This window comes from Dipodomys merriami, unplaced genomic scaffold, assembly GCF_024711535.1.
Source record: "Dipodomys merriami isolate MVZ:Mamm:240054 unplaced genomic scaffold, mDipMer1.0.p SCAF_1, whole genome shotgun sequence".
NCBI classification, from domain to species: domain Eukaryota; kingdom Metazoa; phylum Chordata; class Mammalia; order Rodentia; family Heteromyidae; genus Dipodomys; species Dipodomys merriami.
Genome location: NW_027202270.1, coordinates 54,399,835 through 54,417,307, shown reverse-complemented (window position 1 = coordinate 54,417,307; position 17,473 = coordinate 54,399,835). Strand labels below are relative to the sequence as shown.

Below are 17,473 nucleotides of genomic sequence, written 5' to 3'. Positions count from 1 at the left end.
CTCAGCGATTAGTACCTCTGCTCAAGCTTTATGGGAAATATCACCACAGGACTATTTCCTTCAATGTAGACAATCACTCTCTTAGCACTCTAAAAGCCAGTCTGTATGATCATATATGTTCTCAATAGTAGGCAAATCTATATTGAGAACCTAAGACCTAGCTAAGGATTAGGTTGAACATGAAAATGGAACAAAAGAATTTGTCATATGGAAGAAAGTAAGTTAGTCTAATAATGCGTCCATTTTACCAGAGGGATGCCCTTATGACTCTGAATACTACTAGGATCTTCGGAAGTCTGGTTCCCTTTCCCTAGGCTTGCTTCCAAGGGACACTATTTGTCTTCCATTCCATTTCTCATCACCTTCTTGCCTGCCTTCTTTAGACATTGATAATCAAACTCTGATCTGGACAGGTGGCCTGGGAAACTTCTCTGTATCTGTCTTATTTATGCTCAGCTCCATTCTGTATGGATTTCAGGGTCTGCAGGAAAGTCTCACATTCTGTGGTTGAAGTAAACAGCCAAGAAGATTATGATTCAGTCTCCTATTTGGTCAGGGAAGCATTCTGTGAGACAAGGGATGGCACGGCTCCTGTTCCCACCAGTTCCTTCAAAGTTGAACAACTACTGTTGTGTTTCTTCACAAATACACTTAGGTCAATTGTAGTAAGTACTGTACTTTGATTCTATAACAAGAGTATGAAAAGAAAAATTTTAATGAAAAATAAGCTAAAAGGTGTGCAAAGATTCAATAGATGTGAATACCTAAAAATTCTGTTATTAAGTAAGACAATTTCTAATATAGGGCTTGAGCTCATATTAGTCTGCAGATATCTTTAAATCTTTACCCACTAAACATACTGCAACTGGAGATTATATATATGTAGGTATATACTTTTATATTGTACACACACACAGGGACATGATAAAATATAAAGGATTCTAGACATACACACACTGAGGCCAAAGGGGGATATGCATAGGAGTGGTGGACAAGGGCTCAATAGCTATGAGTGTATGATCATATAAAATAATATTTTATGAAATGAATCCCAAGTAAAGGAAACGAGAGACACTGCTGTTTTTGTTTTCTTTTCCTTTTGTCTTATTTGTTAGTTTGTTTATATTTGGGAGGGTAAGGGGGCACAGGGTGAATATATACAACAGTGGTACTCACTACACACTGTAGTAAATGAACTGGATATCTTATGGGTGGGGGCGAGAGGGGAAGACTGGGAGAGAGTGATGGAAGGGAGACATGGTTTAAAAAGAATTACACTCATTACTCATTAACTGATTCATGTAGCTGGAACCCCTCTGTATGTCAACTCTATAATAACAATAAATAAAAATAAAACAATAAAAAAAGCACTAAATGAAAATAAAAACTTATGGGTGTCATCGATTAAACTACATTTGCTAACAGATACAAGTTATTATTAAAGTGTAACATTACTATGCAATCTGGATTATCTTCCAAATGTTAGGAGATAAGATGTATTGCTTTCAAAGCAATACATAAGTAAACAGGACTTCTTTCTCCCTGCCTCCCTGGGGGAAGCTTAGTACAAGATTCAGCCTCAAGCTCCAGAGAGTTGGTACCGTGAGTCCCAGCTTCACAAAAGCCCCTGATCTTTTCCTGACATCAGGGGACTGCTTCATTGCATGTCCTGGCAAGCAGGGTGTAGAGTCTGGTTTTCATTTGCACCTTTAGGTATCATCTAGAATAGAATGAAAGCAAACAATTTCTTATCAGAGAAGCCCTTGCTTAAGGATTCCAAATGACCACAGCTTATGTAAACACTACCTCTATTAAGGTGTGCTTCAGCTTGAGTAATTTTCTCTTCAGCTTTCAGAGGAAGGATAGGAGAGAGGAATAGAGGGGTGAATTTGATCAGTCCTGCTGATCCCACATCTCTGAGTTAGTTTTTCAGTACCTACCAAACTCTATCTTTAAGAAGGTAAAGAGTAAAGTTCAAATAACATCTGAGGATACATAAGTCAAAACTTCAAGGAGTCCTACCACATGGAAATAATAGCAAAGTCACAAATTCAGCATTGAGGAAGGGGAAAAAGACAACATAAAAATAGTCACATTAAATTCAATATATATTTATTTGAAAAATGTCCAGGAATATACATATATATAAGTATGTGCATATATTTATCTGACCTAATGTGATAAATAAGAAACTTAATGGGAGAAACATAAAAGGGCACTTATTAATTTTGAAAATCAATTTCTATTAATAAATAGAAGCACAGGAAATAAATTGAAAATAGCATAGATCAGGATGTCTTTTTAGGAAAAAAATATGGTATTGCTATTCTTAATTACAAGAAATGGATGATAATATTTTAAATGTGTTAACTCTGGTCCATCATGCTTACTTCATGGTGTGAAGAAAACAGCACTTGAATGATTTTTTCCCTTAATTTGTTCTAAATTACAGCAAAGTGCTCTGCAAGAAGCAAGTGCTTGTGTTAATTAACTCTGAGTAAAGAAGGTCACTGGTAGACACAGGGCTCATTTTGTGGATTTAGTTATAGATTTTCTTCCACAATTACAATTCATCATTAGGAATTATAAGCATGTGAAGATTTTCACTTTTCTATCTAGCACTTCAGAATTGGACACATTTGTTGACTTTTCTCTAAAAGCATTTAAAGTGCAGCAACAATAATGAAATTGACTTATGAAATGAAATGAATGAGTCTATTATAAATATATCTAAAATATTGACACTTTCTGAGCATGAACATTAATGCTGAATTTTTTTAAAAAACTGCCTATGATCTGTTGTATAGTACTTCAAATTTAACAACATAAAAATGAACAAATCTGAAGTTTGGTCATTTTTGTTAGATGCTAAGGACAGAGACAAAATTACAAATACTGTAAATTCTTGAAAATAACTCAAGATACCCAACATTTTATTAGGCTTTAGAGAACCATCAGCAACTAAGTCAATATTTCTAAAATTGATGCAACTTTTAAATGTTTATTTCTAATGTTCATTAACTTTAGTTCCATTGGATATAGGCTGGTATTTTTATACTCAAGAATTATGAGAGCCAGGATACATATTAATTATGTTGCTCATACATGGTACAGATTTTTCTTTTTTTATTTATTATTATTATTATTATTTTATTTTTTGTTTGTTGTGGGGCCTGAACTCTGAGCCTGGGCACTGTCCCTCAACTCTTCAGCTCAAGGCTAGCACTCTTCCACTTGAGCCACAGCGCCACCTCTGGCTTTTTCTGCTTATGTGGTGCTGAAGAATTGAACCCAAGGCCTCATGCATGCAAGGTAAGCATTCTATCACTGACCCACCTTCCCAGCCCTGGTACAGATTTTTAAATTGAAATTGTTTAGGTTAGTGTTTGAATGTCATATATGATTGAAAGGATAGAGTATTTGAGGCAGTGACCATTTGTTGCTTGTTTCAGAGCAGAGCAATACATGGTGCTAAACCACCTGGTAGTGTGCCCTTATAAGACCTGCAAATCCTTAGCTGGGGATCTCCTTCTGGGCTTCGCTGTGTCGGAGTGTAGGACAAGGCCTGAGCTGCAGCCCATTTAAATGAAACAGCTGTAGAGTCTGACTCTTGGTGGTCTTCTTGGTGGGGGTCCTGCGACCTTGGCATAACATATTAGTGGGGGCTCATCTGGGATAGTCCCCAAAGACCCCCGAGACCTCAGACTCCAAAGGTAAAACAGCGCTGTCTTGTTAATTTGTCTTGTCCTGTCGTTTGTCTGTTTTACTTTCATTTTTCCTTTTGAGGACGCTGCTCCAATTCGTAAAAGGTTGTTGAAGCAGACGCGCTTGCACAACAACCCTGGAGGAACTGGGAGTTCCTCTTGTGGGGTGGGGGTAACCCTGCCGTGTGGAGCGGGGGGGGGGGGGGGAGGGGGCGGAGGGGGGTCCTTGGAACCTCGCCCGTGTGAATTGTGGGGCGGGGGTCGGTTTGGTGTTGGGCTGGAACTGACCAACTCACCCACTGTGGGTCTGCTCCTTCTGCTGTGGGGCGTGGGTGTCCCATTACAGGAGTCAGCGGACCAATTTGGGAGATCTCCACTTCATAAGCTTTCTTTTTCGTAACTGTCAGGCCTGCGTGTGTTTTGTTTGTACTGTTTATTGTTTTTTGGACTGAACAACTGATGGAACTGGAAACCATGGGCACCACTCCATCTAGCCTCCTAGACTTACAAAAAGAAACTGAGAAAGAGGAAAAGAAAAGGTACCCCCCAGTTTTTCAGGGAGATAAGTTGGAAGAAGAAATGTTTCCTCCCCCATACTCCCCTTCCCAGGTTCCTTTTGCAGAACCTGAGAATGATCAAGAGGAGGGAGCTATAAGACCCTCAGCACCTGCCCTTAATTAAAGTTTCTGAGAGGCCAGTCACTCGATGACATGGTATCAACCCCCCTTCTAATGCAGCTGTTTTTCCCTTACGCGCCATGGGTCCTGTGGATGCAGATGGTCAACAGCAACTCCAATATTGGCCATTTTCTACCAGTGATCTATACAATTGGAGCACACAAAATGCCCCCTTTTCTGAGAAACTCCAGGATTTAATTCGCTTGCTTGAAACTATTCTCTTTACTCATCAGCCCACTTGGGATGATTGCAGTCAGCTTTTACAGGTCCTTTTTACCACTGAAGAGAAAGACCGTATCCGAGAGGCAGCCCGGAAACATATCCCTGGCCCCACAGGAGCGCCCATCATGGATCCTGCCCTGATCGCTGCCTATTTTCCTGAGATCTGACCAACATGGGACTACAATAAGGTTGAAGGTAGGGAGCAACTCCTCATCTATCGCCAGGCTCTGTTGGCAGGTCTCAAGGCGGTAGCTCGCTGACCTACTAATATGGCCAAGGTTTATGATGTAAGACAGGGAGGAAGTGAAAGTCCAGCAGCATATCTTGAGCAGCTCATGGAAGTGTTTAGTCAATATACCCCGTATGATCTTGAGACCCAGGAGTTGGCTCAGATGATTATGTTTGCCTGTATAAATCAAGCTGCACCAGACATAAAGCGAAAGTTGCAGGCTCTAGACAGACTTGGTGAGAAGTCTATTAGGGATCTAGTAGCTGCGGCAGAAAAGGCTTACAATAAGAGGGAGACAGAGGAGCAAAGACAGGAAAGGAAGGACAGAGAACGTGAAATTGAGTGTGAAAAGAGAGACCGGGCCAAGGAAAAGAGGCCAGACTTGTTGGACTCGCCACTATCACATGCCGAGCATAGGGAAGAGACTAAACATTTACATGGACAGTCGGTATGCTTTTGCCACTGTGCATGTCCATGGAGCCATTTACCAAGAGAGGGGGCTGCTGACAGCTGAGGGAATTTTAAGCCTACTCCAGGCCATATAGGAAAGAGCAAATATTGCCATTATGCACTGCCCTGGCCATCAAAAGGGAACTGATTCTATAACCAAAGGAAATAACTTGGCCGATCAGGCACTAAGGAGGCGGCCCTCCAGCCCAGAGTGGAAGTACTGACTCTAGTAGACCCAGGGCCACGAGCTTTGCCTCCTGAGCCTCAGTACTCCCAAGAAGACTTGGAGTGGATAAATAAAATTCCCATGGCCTATAAACCCTCGGACAGAGAAGGAAACAAAGACTGGTGGAAAACTGGTGAGGGGAAACTTATCTTGCCACAAAGATTGGGTAAGGGGATTCTTAAGAGAATCCATCGGGTCTCTCACATGGGAACCCGAAGAATGCAGGACTTGCTCCAACACTCAGAAGTAAAAATTAGGCAAGGAAATCAACTCATTGAGGACATTATTAAAAATTGTAAAGCCTGTCAGCTCACCAGTGCCCCCAGACAACCGGTTACAAAAGGAGCTCGCCTCCGTGGAGATAGGCCAGGTGAATATTGGGAAGTAGACTTCACAGAAATTAAAACTTTTTCAGGATGGATTGAAGCCTACCCAACAAAGCATGAGACTGCGAATGTCGTGGCTAAGAAGACCCTGGAAGAAGTCCTACCCAGGTATGGCTTCCCATCCACCATCAGGTTGGACAATGGACCAGCCTTCATCTCAAAAGTAAGGGAATAGCCGCAGCACTGGGGACGGATTGGAAATTGCACTGTGCTTATAGACCCCAGAGTTCAGGGCAGGTAGAAAGAATGAATCGTACTCTAAAAGAGACCTTAACTAACTTGGCCTTGGAGACTGGCGCAGACTGGGTATCGCTCCTTCTTTTTGCCTTGTTTAGAATAAGAAATTCACCTTATTGGTTTGGCTTTACTCCTTTTGAAATATTGTATGGACACCCTCCACCCATTATCCCTAGACTTCAGACTGAATTGCATGCTGATTTGGATGATACTGAATTTCTGTGTAAGCTTGACTATTTACATCTGGTGCATAAGAGTATGTGGCCCCAGCTTAGAGCATTATATGATTCTGCTTCGATTCCTACCCTCCATTTGTTTAAACCAGGGGACTGGGTGTTTGTTCAAAGGCACAACTTGAGATCTCTGGAACCACGGTGGAAAGGACCTTATATAGTGCTACTGGCTACACCTACTGCCCTTAAGGTGGATGACATTGCTGCTTGGATCCACTGCTCCCATGCCAGACTGGCTGACCCCTTTGCACTGGACGACCATGGGGAAACATGGGAAGTCTCCAGGCATCCTACCCAACCACTCTGCATATGCCTCAAGAAAAGAAAAATGGACTGATTGTTATTGGTATACCCATTCAAGATCAAGAGCTGTTAGAGTTTAGTTTTGGGCCAGAGCCACAAGATTGTGGCTCAGGACCATAAGTCAAGGGGGGGGGGGGATGAAAGGATAGAGTATTTGAGGCAGTGACCATTTGTTGCTTGTTTCAGAGCAGAGCAACACATGCTAAACACAGCTAAACCACCTGGTAGTGTGCCCTTATAAGACCTGCAAATCCTTAGTTTGGGGCTCTCCTCCTGGGCTCCGCTGTGTTGGAGTGTAGAACGAGGCCCGAGCTGCAGCCTGTTTAAATAAAACAGCTGTAGAGTCTGACTCTCGGTGGTCTTCTTGGTGGGGGTCCTGTGACCTTGGCATAACATGATCATCAATCCAGATTTATTTGCCTTTTAAAATCTACAAATTGTTATAAACAATTTGGTGTTCAGTGGATTTAACCATAGCATACAGGGAATAACACTTACCCTTGTTGTAACTATTTCCTGGGGACTCAAAAGTCAACCATACATCACTCTAATACACCTTTTCTTTGTGGTTAACACAAAAATAAAAACTTGTTTCCTAACTCAAAAAGATACCAACCAATCCCAGGTACTTCAGAGGCAGAGGTTGAAAAGAAACAAGGATGACAACAAAAACAACAACAAAAACCAAATGAAAGCCAAAATACCAAAAGGCTGGGACATGGTTCAAGGGGGAGAATGCTTTCTTAGTAAGCATGAGCCCTAGGTTCAGTCCCCAGTACTGCTAGGGAGTTGGGAGAAGGAGGAGTGAGCTGGTGGACATCAAAGAAGGCTACTCTATCCAAAATTTTTTCCAGTTTTATATCATTTACTATATATCATTTACTATGTTAAGCCTTTTTCTTTAGCACTGGCAGAATTAATTAGTACCTTTTGTTCTGATTCTGTTTTTATCCCTTCTTTTCTTTCTTCTTCTTCCTTCCTTTCCATCTACTCTTTTCTTTCCACCTTTCTTCCTTTCCACCTTTCCTTCTTTCCACCTTCCTTTCTTCCTTCTTTCTCACTTTCATATTTTATTTTATTTTGACAAAGTACCCCCATGTTTCCTAGGTTGGCTTTGAAGAAACTCTGTTTTTTTTTTTTTGGGTCCGGTCGTGGGGTCTGAACTCTGGGCCTGGGCACTGTCCCTCAGCTCTTCAGCTCAAGGCTAGCGCTCTACCACTTGAGCCACAGCGCCACTTCTGGCTTTTTTCTTTTTGCTTATGTGGTGCTGAGGAATCAAACCCAGGGTCTCAGGCATGCAAGGCAAGCGCTCTACCACTGAGCCACCTTCCCAGCCCCATGGAGGAAGAAACTCTTAAGACTGAATTTTAATCTAATGAGATATCTAACCCACATCTAGTAGCGAATGGAGCTTCCAATACAAGAAGCATTTAATCTGGAAGAAAACTGTTAGAAATCAGAAGGATTCAAAATATTACTAATACAAAAATCTGAGATTTTGCATTACCCAGTTCCTATAAAGATGTACAAGTTTCTCTTAGGATTTTTAAAGGTGGGGGGGGGGGTGGATATACGTAAAAACATGGCTCAGTATTAAATATCAAACACAGACCATTGACAAGGGATACTGTCTTTCTGAAAAAAAAAAAAAAGAAACCCCTTTCTATTGACTTACTTCCCCAAATTGTAATGTTTGGTTACATACTTTGGTTGAAGGGCTAATGGATTACAGTTTTTACTAAATTTGCTGAAAAGAACAGAATTTTAATTTCACTTAGCAGATTGAGCTTTTTAAAAATATCATCTGGTTAGTTCAAGTCAATTATTCTTCTGAGTCATAAATATACAAGTACAATATTACATATATTTTAAAAAATGAAGTCCTTTCAGGGTGGTGATGGCTCAATCTGTAATCTTATCAACTCAAGAGTCTAAGGATTGCCATTCAAAACCAACCTGGACAGGAAAGTCTGTGAAACTTCTTAACCAGCAACAATCCAAAAGTGGAGCTGTGGATTAAGTGGTAGAGTGCCAGCCTTGAGTGAAAAAGCTAAGGGATAATGCCCATGCCCTGAGTTCTAACCTTATTACTCTTTCTCTCTTTTCTCTCTCTCTCTCTCTCTCTCTCTCTCTCTCTCTGTGTCTCTCTCTCTCTCTGTCTCTCTCTCTCTCACACACACACACTACCACTGACACACACTCTACACACATATCACACACACCATATACACACATATCACACACACAAAGAAGTCCTAGGACTTAGAAAAATTATGAATGTGTGAAGGTGAATTGTCCTACTGTGTAAAACTACACCACAGTACCAAATAGTATTAACTTAGGCCATGAGGACTTAGTTCATAGAGTCTGTTCTTCAAGTTGTGTTTCTAATGATACTGGATTTGCCATTTAAAAATCCACTCATTCTTTCTCCTGGAGTCCATCCTTGTGACTAGTGGGTACCAGCACTGAGGCATTTGGTTGTAATAATCACTTTGCACATCCAGAGAGGCCCTGAGATTCAGCATTTCTCTCTATCACATAACCACCTGCAGTTTTCTAGATGGAGACTTCTTTACTAGATTATTGTTGGGTTTCCCTAATTAGAAAATAAGTGCCATGAACACTAGGATCTTCCTGACTTGCTCACCCTGGACCCAATTGCTAGAATAAAAACTTGGTAAATATGTAACAGGTAAACTTTGGGTCATGATTATGGAGCCATTTTTCTTTATAAAAAGTTAAATTTACAGACAATATCATACTTTCAGTCTTATTGAATCAACTGCACTAACTAGACCAATCCAAAAGGAGATAGATTCCAGAAATTGGAGTTTATTAAGAAAAACAAAACACCTAAGCCAACTCGTTTATAAAAAAGGTACTCCTGGTGAATAATTTCCTCAGTACTTTTCTTTTTTTATTTTTATTTTTTTATTGTGAAAAACTGTACAGAGGGGTTACAATTACATGGGCAAGATAATGAGTACATTTCTTATCAAGCATTGTAGCCTCCTCCTTTGTTTCCCCTTCCCATCCCTTCCAAGCCTCCCCCCCAATCCTCCCCCTCACCCCCCCACCAAAGTTGTAAAGTTCGTGTTAGACATAACGACTTGTACATCTCATTGTTGCAACAGGTCCATCTGTATCCTTATTTAAACGACTAGTTTTTCCCCTTCCCCTCCACAAATTATACCGACATCAAATACAGTGAAAGCAGGGGTTATACTGTGGGGGAGGGACATACAAAGCAACAAAGAAATAATTTTATAAATGCGTTAGCAACAAATGCACGAAAGAAAAAAAAACATTTAAATACATCTCTTAGGTTTCATTTTCCTAACATCACCTTATCTGACCTTTTCTGCTTTCCTCAGTACTTTTCAATATCTCCTTTAGCCTGATTCTAGCAGCACTTTACTTCACATCCTCAATACCTCCCCATTAAATTCAAGTTATATACATATACAGATATATATTTATACTCTAGCTCCTGGTTGTTGAAATGTTATGTATTATTGTATATCACCAGTTATTAATGAAGCCCATGAGTTTAAATAGTATTCAAGTCTCAATATGCTCTTCTATGCTTATTTATAAGATGCTTTAAAATATAAAGCTGAATACTCATTTAGCATTTGAAGGCTTTTATTTAAATTTTAACAGTGTGGTTGCTCATGAAAATATGTTGCTTGCTAAGACCTTTACTATTTAAAGAATGGTAATTTTTCTTCTCCTTTTTCTTGAGAAGTCAGACTTAATGAAAATCAGTATTACCAGAATCTATGAATTACTAATCAGTTGGTACCCCAGAATGTATAAGGCTTAAGTTTGGAAATTAGTACTTTCCAAACTTGGCTATTAAAAAATGACTGAATTAGAAACCAATGAGAACCTTCTCAAAAGACTTTTCTTCAAGTAATATAGGTATAATATTTTAAAATTTGTTTTGCTTCCTCTTTCTTTCTCAGTGGAATAACTATAAATAAATATCTGTATAAGTACCATATTAATTAAAAAATTCCCCCCACATTTTAGACTGAGCTATTGTTTTTTTTTTTTTTTTGTTCGGTCCTGGGGCCTGAATTCTGGGCACTGTCCCTTAGCTCTTCAGCTCAAGACTAGCGCTCTACCACTTGAACCACAGCGCCACGTCCAGCTTTTTCTGCTTATGTGGTGCTGAGGAATTGAACCCAGGGCCTCATACATGCAGGGCAAGTGCTCTACCATTGAGCTACCTTCCCAGCTCTGGTTGGAGCTATTTAATATAAACATTGCTATTATTTTTGAGAATTTTTAAAGGGGGATAAAAAAATAGTTCCCATTTTTCTGAATGATAACCTTTGCCTAACTTTTCACTTTTTAGAATGGATTAAAGTTTAGGGTATTGAATAAATCAAAGTCCATCTGATTTGGTTCCAACCATAACCAGTAATTACTTTAACAATAATTAAAAGATTGACAGAATTCACATGGTAATGGCCTATGGTTGATGGGGAACACACTCGGGACTCCTCTTATAGTCTTCTTTCATCCTCTTCAGAGCTAGGCATTGTCTGGCTTCATTACCAACAGCTATTTTTTTTTCAAAATCAGAAATGAGAATATTTTCTTCTAAATGTACAGTACTAAAGTTGATTGTAGGATAGTAAGGGTGTCCCAACCCTGTAAGTCTCCGGAAAGAGCCACCATTCCGCTTGTATATGCAGAAGGCAAGTGTGAGAATGGCCAGAAGTATGATCCAGGTCAGTGCAACCGCAAGGGGAACAGTGCCATGACTGGGTCCTGAAAGCAGAGGAGCAACAGGAAAGCCTCAGTGACAGGAAGTAAGGCAGACACTACTGCACACTTGCTTTCTACTTCGTTATTTCTAAGAAAACTCAAAATGCTCCCTACTGTTCCAATCTTACCTTTTCCTGGTTGCTCCTTTGCAATGTGAATATCTAAAATCAAATAGAAAAATCAAAATGAAAGATTTATTTTAATTCAATAAAATTAACTCATCACAGCAGGATTAGGAAACCATGGCCCATGGATCAAATCTAGTCGTCAGTTTTTATAAGTAATGTTTTAATGGAACTCAGCCGTGGTCAGGCATTTATCTCTTTGTCTGTATCTATTATAATGAAGCAATGCCAGTGTAAGAAGAACCATGTGACCTTCAAAGGCTAAAAACATTCACTATCTGCCCCTTTATAAGAAAAATTTGGTAATCCTTGATTTATTGATTTTTATTATCAGTTTTAGTAGTGCTCACAAATATATACACTGAATAGCAGAATAAGAATGGAGATTGCTAGTTTATATTCTAGTTCTATTTGCCTTTTTTTTAGTTTAATAACCAAGATGACACAAGAAACTCATGAGAGCCTTTAATTGGCTTATGGCTTTTTTCTTCATATCAGAGGAAGAAAGAACTGTTATGTTCTTTGACTTGTTTGACACATAACTTCTTGCCAGAATCTATCTAAATACTTTCCCAATACTTGTATTTGAGAACCTTTAAATGACTATTTTAGGAATCATGTAACCCTGGTATTCACTGGACGATTCAAGGCTACATAAGGCACATGGTAAAAACAACAATCCAAACCAACCAAACAAATCTTTAAATGCTTCAGTGGTGGTAGGTCAATATTAGAGTAGAAACAAAATGAAGAATCTTCTCTGACTTTACCCACCTGCCTCCATTTTGCATATAAATCCCTTTTTATCTTGACATAAGGATAACTTCCACACTCCTTCTGGGATCTTCAGGGCGATACATGGATGGGATTTGAGGTGGTCCATGTCTAGCTTCCCAATACCCCAGTTTGACTGATCTACAGGTGTTCCATCAAACCACCTTATAGTTTCATCTGTAGAAAAATTGTTGACTATCATACCTTAAGGTACATAGTTATCAAACTTATTAAGACTGGAAGAAACTATAAAACCTAAATTCAATAGGACTCCTACCCAGGGAGTATATTCATGAATGAACTCAACATCAAAAGCTAGTTATTAATAAAATTTTCATGTAAGCAGTCCTCTATTTTAGCTATAGTGTTTTGGATACCCTGTTCATTGACCTAACAGTTTGAATTTTAACTATTCTATATAATTTCTAACCAATTTAAAGAAATCATTTAAATCAAAGAGTCATTTGGAAGTCTATATAGTTACAAAATGGCTCAATTTGTAGTAATTGTCTCTAAATGTTAGCCATTCATGTATCACAAGAGAAGGGGTGGTGGAAAGTTTATCCTGTGTATAGGTAATAATGTGTATGTGTGCACACACGTGTGCATGCATGTGTGCACACATGCATTCTGTAAAGGATTTAACAAAATGAACTGATATTCAGTCTGCTTTTATTATCACCACCTTTAGAAATTCTAAACATTATCAGTGATTAAAATACTTCTCACAAGGATGAGCTCACCACCTACCTTGGTAGACCAAGATAACAAGCTCTCCATGCCAAATTAAAATAATTTTCTTTACAAGTACCTTTCAATAACTGTCAATTACATAAAAGAATACCAGGCTTCCATTTTAGTACAAACTCTGGTTTTGATGAGCAGCAAGTAAGAATTCTAATAGCACAATTGATGACTGAAACATTTCTGTAACTCTGTAGTACTTTTTTACCCTTTAGGAACATGGGCTGCTTTCAAGTCAATATGGATTTGGTATGTAACAACTAAGTCTGTGAACAGAATTCCAGCCAACCATTCTTCACAGTAAATAAAAAGGTAAACTTGTTTGTTTTTATGCCTTGGTATTATGGGATTATTTCAAAGGATAAGAGAGTACAGAAGAGCATAACAAGGTTGTTTTGGGGGAAAAATGGCTTTGTGTTTCACGCTATTTTTCACAGCAAATGTGTCCAAAGAGAGTTTTCTGGCTCACACATGCTATTATCATTAGCCTTAACAACTGTGTATTTATTTATGCCCTGTCCTCTCCTTTCCCCAAATCACTTACTGTTACTGTCAAATTGAGCATTCAACCAAACCATCTGGACAGAAGAACCAAAAGCAAAAAGCTCTTTCAGAAGAAATGAGATTTCAGCCTCATCCTTGATTGTTAGAAGGTTAGATCCTGTAGAAGACACAAGTAGACATGAGCGAGTATTGGTATTTTCACATAAGTATAATTTAATTTCCTATACCATTACTTGGGAAGGTCAGGTTTTGACATCTAAACATTTCTGTCATGTAACACTTTATTTTTGTGGTGTTATGGATTGAACCTAAGACCTTACATATCCTAGGCAAATGTAACCACTAAGCTATACCCTCAGACCCTAAATTTACTTTTTCTTCCTTCCTTCCTTCCTTCCTTCCTTCCTTCCTTCCTTCCTTCCTTCCTTCCTTCCATCCTTCCTTCCTTCCTCCTTCCCTTCTTTCTTCCCTCCCTCCCTCCCTTCTTCCTTTCTTCCTTCCTTTCTTCCCTTTTCTCCCTCTTTCTTTTCTTTTTTTATGCTAATACTGGGGCTTGAACTCAGGGCCTTTTACTCTTGCCTAGCTTTTTTGCTCATGGCTGGATTTATATCATTGGAGTCACACCATCAATCTGGCATGTTTCTGGTTAACTGGAGATCAAGTCTCACAGACTTTTTCTGTGCTGGCTTTAAACTGAGATTCTCAGATCTCAGCCTCCTGAGTAGGGGGATTACAGTCATGAGCCAATGGTGCCCGCCAATTTTCCAGTATTAATAAGTGATTTTGGTTGCAATTTAAAAAATAAAACCATAAAATCTTGAAATGTTAACTTTAAAAACATTAAAAATTCATTATACAAATGCATTCAAAGGGAGTATTTTCTTCGAAGATGCATCTTGTTGAGTTTTCAAATGCTACACTGGACATTGAATTGCATTTATTAGTTTCCTCTCAAGTAAGCATTTTCAGTAGTTTTTTTTTTTCCAAAAGTTTTTATTGCTTCTAAAGTCACTAAATAATCAGCAAGTGACAAAGACTCCGTTGTTTACTAAAACATCAAGAAGGAGCACATGAAAGCATTTTAGCATCACAAAAGAATTACCTTCCTTTTTGCAAAATTCATGAGCAGCCTCAAAACTCAAACTGTCTAGGACTGTAGAAAAGCTGTAGCAATTACTTTTAAATTTTATCCAAGGAATAGATGTTTCTGAACACAACAATGGATGCTCAAATGGCTTTGTTTCTATGAGGAAAAAGCAGTTATTATTTCAGGGTTATGACTGGGTTCATACATTGAGATAAACCTTATATTACATTCTGTGAAAAACCAAAATAAATATATGTGAGTCTGAAAGAATGGATTTAATGTAAATTATTACAAACCAGCTAGTTTCTTTTTTCTTTTGCTTTCCTGGCAGAAACAATATTTTCCTAAACATAGTGGGGTTTATAGGCTTAGTTTGAGGGTTGGTTAGATGAAGTGGCTGTCTTTCATATTTATGACTGGTATCCTTCCTAAAGGTTGGGAGGTCTGGAGGATGTTGCAGCTGAAAGAGTGTCAGTGGAAAGATGCTAGAAAAAGGGTTTCAAAATGTATAAAATGGGTTCCATTCTGTGCTGAGTATCACAGGTTAAAAAAAAATCTTACCTGGTAGCAAGCCTATGAGGGAAAATATGAGTGAAGCATCATAATGTATCATAAAATAACATAGCATAAAATAAAATTTTTTTGAGAGGACAGGCCTAAGAACCAGACATTTGTGTGCTGAGATCATTGACCTGGCCTTAGAGGTATCAACCTGTCCTTTGATTTCTTTATCTATTAAAAATGAACCAATAATTTCCTTTCTTACAATTTGACAAGTTGGCACCTGATGCTTCCTAAGCCCTGAATGGATGCATTCTTATAAAAAACAGGACAGCTTTTAGGATGTCTTAGAAACCAAAGTAATTTTTTCTAAATGTTTATTTATACAGATATTCAGTTATAAATATATTTATTTATGCAGATAGTATATTTGATCCTGAGTTGTTTTAATTTACAATTGCGTGTGTATGTTATTTGATATAGCACCATGAATATAGTAAGCAGTGCACTTTTACAAAATGACATATTTAAAAGAAGTCCAACAAATGTTAAAGGACTGTACACACATTGTAATAATAGATGGAGAGAGGACTTGGTAAAATGGGATAAACAGCACATCAGTGAAGGAGGAAACGTGGCTTCTGTTCTTGATACTATTGATGGACAGCTGGAATCTTCCTAAAGTATTCTGGAACAGTGTAATGCTTATTTAATTTTTGTAGAGGGATTGGCCAGGTGAATTTTATGTGAGTGAGGTTAAGTGTAGGACCAGACAGGTTCTAGAATCCTATTAATTTTTGTCTTAAAAGTAGATCCTCAGTCAAGGTCCTTCATACACAAGGGCCCAGTTTCTAGTCTGATTTGCCACCTCTCCCTCTACCCTAACTTGTGATCTAGGCAAATATTAACCTGAAGTTCGCCTCATACACACCCAGTCCTGCCATTGCTCTGTGGCTGCTCAAGCTTTTCTCTCAGAATGCTTTTCCATGTTCCAAGATTGCCCTTTTGCATTTCTCCTATTCTTCAAGGCTCAGCTCCTAGCTTTATGATACTTCAAGAAGATTGTCTGCCTTTTCTCAAATACATATGATAATCCTCATATCATTTACTATCTTTCCTCATTTTGTAGCCATGCCTGGTATGGCAATTATTCATATTTTTATCTCTGAGCAGACCAGAAACTTCTTGAGGGCAGAGACTTCTTACTACTCATGCTCAAAATCCTTGCTCAGAACAGCAGTATGTAGTTCTTGAGTTGAATAGAATTGTACCTACCAGGGGGCACATGACAAATGGCACCTTGCAGAAATGACTCACAGGCTGTGGTATGCCAGCGTCCATTAGTATCAGCAAAAACACAGTCACCAAGGAAGGATGGCTCCTCTTCTTCCCAAAATGAGAAAGTAGATATGGTCCCATCTGACCAGTCAAAACTAAGACCATTCTGTGGAGGGAAATTGAGCCATCATTTCCTTGCCAAGATTGTTGTTGGTATCATCAGATTTCTAGTTCCATGCTTTTTTTTTTTGTTGTTGTTGTCATGGTTGTTGTTGGTGGTGGTCTGGGGCTTGAACTCAGGCTTGGGTGCTGTCCTTGAGCACTTTTGCTCAAGGCAAGCACTCTACTACTTAGAGCCATAGCTCCACATCTGTTTTTTGATTGGTTAATTGAAGATAAGAGTCTCATGGGGACTTTTCTGCCTAGGCTGGCTTCAAATTGTGATCCTCAGCTCTTAGCCTCCTGAGTAAATAGGATTACAGGCCACTGGCACCAGCTTATTTACATGCTTTTCTCATAGGCACTAGGATAGTTTATGAATGTAGCTTGACAAAAAGGAATATTTACAACGAATGCCATTTTTTTTTGGTTTTAGGTATCTTTGGCTTCTTGCCACAATAATTTCTTGGTAAGTAATCAGAAGGAAATGGGACCAATAACTTGCTCTTTATAAAAAAACAAATTCCAGGTCAAAGATTCAAACATAAAATTGAAAACAAACATAAAATATTAGAGGAAACTTAACTAATTTTTAAAAATACTTTTGGTTTGTGGGAAATCGTCTTATGGCATGGAGAATCCAGAGAGCATAGAGGAAAATTAACTAGATAAAGTTAAAATACTGTAATGCAAGCAGACAATAGACAATCACAAAATATTATTCTTTTACCTATCCCAATGATCGAAGATTTAATCTTGGTAATACAGTAAGGATATGAAAAGAGTAGATGTCATCCTATGGCATATAAAGTGGAGCACACTTTTGGAGGGCAATTGGGCAGCATGTGTTTA

General features: G+C 38.7%; 1 protein-coding gene and 1 long non-coding RNA gene across 2 annotated transcripts in view; one reads left to right on the top strand and one right to left on the bottom strand.

Annotated features, from left to right (window-relative positions):
• Positions 1-3,130: 3,130 nt before the first annotated feature.
• Positions 3,131-13,392, top strand: LOC138826967 (uncharacterized). The gene is made up of 4 exons (XR_011371914.1): positions 3,131-3,312; positions 4,635-4,798; positions 5,924-6,002; positions 13,308-13,392. It is a non-coding gene; the product is annotated as an uncharacterized lncRNA (long non-coding RNA).
• Pla2r1 (phospholipase A2 receptor 1) overlaps positions 9,767-17,473 on the bottom strand; it is a 116,588-nt gene continuing 108,881 nt past the window's right edge. The window contains 6 exon segments of the mRNA XM_070022392.1: positions 9,767-11,452; positions 11,578-11,610; positions 12,349-12,525; positions 13,637-13,753; positions 14,699-14,839; positions 16,460-16,628. Coding sequence (XP_069878493.1) covers positions 11,151-11,452; positions 11,578-11,610; positions 12,349-12,525; positions 13,637-13,753; positions 14,699-14,839; positions 16,460-16,628 — 939 coding nt within the window. The 3' untranslated portion in view covers positions 9,767-11,150.